We start from the raw sequence: 4,003 nt of genomic DNA on the forward strand, positions 1-4,003 counted from the left end.
ATATTATTACAAAAAATTTTTTTTCTTTAATCAGAATTATTAAAGTTAATTAGTATTGTTAAAGTTAACATTGGAAAGTCATAAAATTAATATGCGCATTTGCTGTCTTCTCAGAAACGGTTATCTTTAATTTCTTTTGACGCTGTCACATACGTTTCTACATTTACAGCTCCCTTGTTTGTCTTTTTTTTGTAACATCACACCATTCCACAGACTTTTATAACTAGACTACTGACTCAATATGATAGAAAGAGATGAACTTGATTTTGAATTGTTCTTGTTTCAGTTTTACATATGCGTATATATCCGTCTGTGAATATTGCATAAATTTATGTGAAGATCGATATAAATCTCCGAATTTACTGAATGGAATAAAAAATCTTTTTACAGGATTAAAGTAGATGCAAAATTTGTTGATGCTGCAATAGATTTATACTAAAATTGAAAAAAAAGTTAAAAACTTCCATTTTTTCAACTTGTCGTTTCTAGCTAAAGCTTTAATCGAAATTTGACGTTTTTTCTTCTAGGCCTCGCATTTTCAAAAAAACATGATTTATCATCTTTATTTCTCCGCACTTGAGGCAAAGGAGATAATCTACGAATCTGAGTAGACTTGCTCTAAGTAAGGAGTGATTACATGTTAATAGTGACTACCGTCCTCCTATCTAAATCAAAAATTTTAAATACCACACCATATGTCCTTCGTGTCACACATAATAATAATTTTGGACTGTTCAAAACCCACGTTTAAGGCTAAGAATCACCATAGATCCTACACAGTAGTATACAAATCCTGCCGTTCTAAACTTAAGGGAAATTGACTCATCATGATAATCGGACTGTCTTTAGATCTGGAGCCGTCTGTGTACAGGCACATTGAAGTGTCTGGTTCAACTTAAAATGCTTTTTTAAACGTGGAATTTATTTCTTCAGAGTTTCTCAGGATTTTCCTACTATCTATGGAATTCGAGTCTGGAATAAAAGTGAGAGCCTCATATTTATCAGAAAAACAAATGGGTATTGTTCCTCTAGTACAATCTTATCCTCCAGAAAACTCTCCATTAAAGGAGGAGTCCTAACACGTATAACCGTGGATAGGAAGTACATTTCTTCTTGTAGGGACTCTAGTGATTGAATTAGAGAATGATTCTCGTTAGTTGCTGCTCGGGATAAATAGTTTTTACCCAAATATTCGCTTTTTATGTACAACTTTTGTAATATTATTTTAAAATGTTTAAAACGCGGTGCCACCTTGTAAAATCTTTTACAACAGTTCGCACAGGTACAGTTCGCCGACAAGCAGAAATGGAAATTGCTTCATCGACTGTAGATATTCAAACTTGAATCAAATTGTTCAAGAGGTCCTCACTAAAAGCATACTTGAGAATTGGCAACATAATTTTTCAATGTAAATTTTTTAACGGTAAAGAGAACTTGATATATTTTAGAGCGTTCTGTATTGTAAGCATATATCCAAACAAAAATAAAAATAAAACTTTATAAATGAAATAAGTTAGAAAATGGCAATACAGTCGAGATAAAATATTTTGAGAAATGCCTAATAGTATTTTTTGATTCTAAATACATCTTTTATCTATGTAAACTGCGTGCAACTTACTGTCAGAATTAAAACAACTGAAACCAAAATAATAATATCATTAAACTGCATCGTGGATCGGATTATGATGCCGGTAGCAGCATTACCTACTTAATAATTATTAAAACTTAAAAAAGCTAAAAAAAAAACAACAAAAAATTAACTTGTGTCGTCCAAAGGGAAAAAAAGCAGGAATTACCTACACACGATAAAAAAAATCTGAAAGTAATCCATTTTATATATTTCTAGTTCGTATACGTTAATTATTTGAAGTATTGCAGTATATGAAGCGTGACGTACAAATGCAGACGCATATTTGACATCGCGTTGTATTATACTATTTATATCTTAATTAACACGCTCGATATATTTTATCGAATAAATTCATCTTTGTATTTTACATATTATTTATTAAAATGGATCCACGACAGTGTCCGTTTTCGGTTACATTAGTTTTGTTAGTGACAACACTATGTATCCACGGTCAGATGCGATCAATAAAAATCGGTAAGAAGTGATTCTTTTTTACAAAATTAATAAATTAAAAAAAAATATATCGCTCATGATGTGTGGAAATTCAGAAGATTCTAACGACAGAATTAGCGAAGACCGAAATCTCTATGATAATCTACTCTACTGATACCTACATAAATGTAAAAAGCATTTTAAACTAAATCAGTATTCGCAAACCCATTTCTTTCAACTATACTATGAAAAATTGTTTATAACAAATATTTTTTTCATGACCTTACATAATTTTAAGTCACTTATTAATATTATTTCTCGAATTTTCATAATAAAAAAAACCGTTTAATTACATTAACTTCAAGCAAAGATGTATTAATTTAAAGTACAATAAACTTGTAAATATCAGTTAAGAAAATTTTGAAACGAATATTAATTAAAGTTAATATAATATTCCATTTTTAGCGACTGTTACGTATTAAATTAACAACCGATTATATAAATTATCAATTATCTTCTTTTTTAAGAATTACGTCATTACGTCATTAAAAAACGCTATATGTAACAACGCTATGTCGAGTCATAATTAAAGTCAAAATAAAAAAAGCATATTTTACATAAAAAAATATATCAATATAAAGAAAGTAAAAAAATTTATAATAAAATAATTTTTAATTAAAGTTCATTAGTAATAAATTTTGGGCGTTATAATCAGGGCGTTATAATCAGGTAGTACTAAGTTAAAAAGTTAAAAAGTTAATTAATTTTAACTTAACTTAGTTATATTTTGGACTTTTAACTTTTTAACTTAATTTAGTTACATTTTATCGGTAACTATTAATTTTTAATTTGATTTTTTTTAAATTAATCTTTAGATACAATGCGAGAGACTAATGAATATGTAATTTAGTAATTTTATGTTGTATAATCGTTACTTGTGAACAAAAATAACCAGATTTTTAAATAAATAAGCTGTGAAAAAGGAAAAATATGAAAAATCATGTAAAATAGTCAAACTTTTTCTTTTTTTATGGTTGTTTGATCAACAATTTAACTTTTAACTTTTTAATTACTTTTTTTATTAACTTAACTTTAAATTTAATTAATTTTATTATGGATTATAATTTATATTTTAATTAAATTAAATTTACAAGACTGTTAATTTTAATTTAACTTAATTAAAAAAAAAGGTCAACTTATCTAACCTTGGTTATAATATCAGTACATATTCACAAAGTTAGAGAGAAATATTTTTAACGATGTTCACAAGCGCTCGTTACTTAAGAGTATGTACGGACTATCAAGCTGAACATCGAGCCGCGAGCAGAGACTGCGTCCTTTAAAGATTTGATGAATTTATATTCATTTCGATAACGTGGATGTAGGATATCTTTGAATGTGAATGTAGGCTCGGCTTGCGGCTCGCTGTTTAGCTCGATAATCTGCAGGACGCTCCCTTATATTGATCCGATACGCGTAATGTAAATTGAAAACTCATACGTAGTCATCAACTAGTATTAGCTACTATAAAAATAAATATATGTAATAATTATTTACACATATAATTAGAAAATTAATTGTGATAATAAACAAATTTTTTTACCTTAAATAATCATCACTAACAAATTTATTAATTAATTATTCAGCACATTTATTTACATTTATTTTTTACAACAAATATGTATAATATTTTTTAATTAATTTTTCATTTATTAATTTTTAGGAGCAATTTTTCACAAAGGCGAAGAAGATCTTCGATCTGTATTCTTAAGAGCAATCTCTGACACAAAAAACGGAACTCATGCACTCACATTTGAACTTGTACCAGTCACTAGATACATCCAGGGCAATACCGATAGCTTTATGACTGGCAAAGCTGGTAAGTACGCGGTGAGATTAATTATTCCGGGTGACGATTATTCTATAATGTTGGCATATATG

The 4,003-nt window shown here is 28.1% G+C and overlaps 1 protein-coding gene across 1 annotated transcript in view; it reads left to right on the forward strand.

Moving 5' to 3' along the window:
• Positions 1 to 2,010: 2,010 nt before the first annotated feature.
• LOC108750324 (glutamate receptor ionotropic, kainate 2-like) overlaps positions 2,011 to 4,003 on the forward strand; it is a 9,942-nt gene continuing 7,949 nt past the window's right edge. Inside the window, exons 1-2 of the mRNA XM_018489703.1 lie at positions 2,011 to 2,104; positions 3,786 to 3,941. Of these exons, the coding sequence (XP_018345205.1) occupies positions 2,014 to 2,104; positions 3,786 to 3,941 (247 nt within the window). The 5' untranslated portion in view covers positions 2,011 to 2,013. The remainder of the gene's footprint in view (positions 2,105 to 3,785; positions 3,942 to 4,003) is intronic.

The sequence above is a fragment of the Trachymyrmex septentrionalis genome, unplaced genomic scaffold (genome assembly GCF_001594115.1).
Source record: "Trachymyrmex septentrionalis isolate Tsep2-gDNA-1 unplaced genomic scaffold, Tsep1.0 scaffold36, whole genome shotgun sequence".
Taxonomy (NCBI): Eukaryota; Metazoa; Arthropoda; class Insecta; order Hymenoptera; family Formicidae; genus Trachymyrmex; species Trachymyrmex septentrionalis.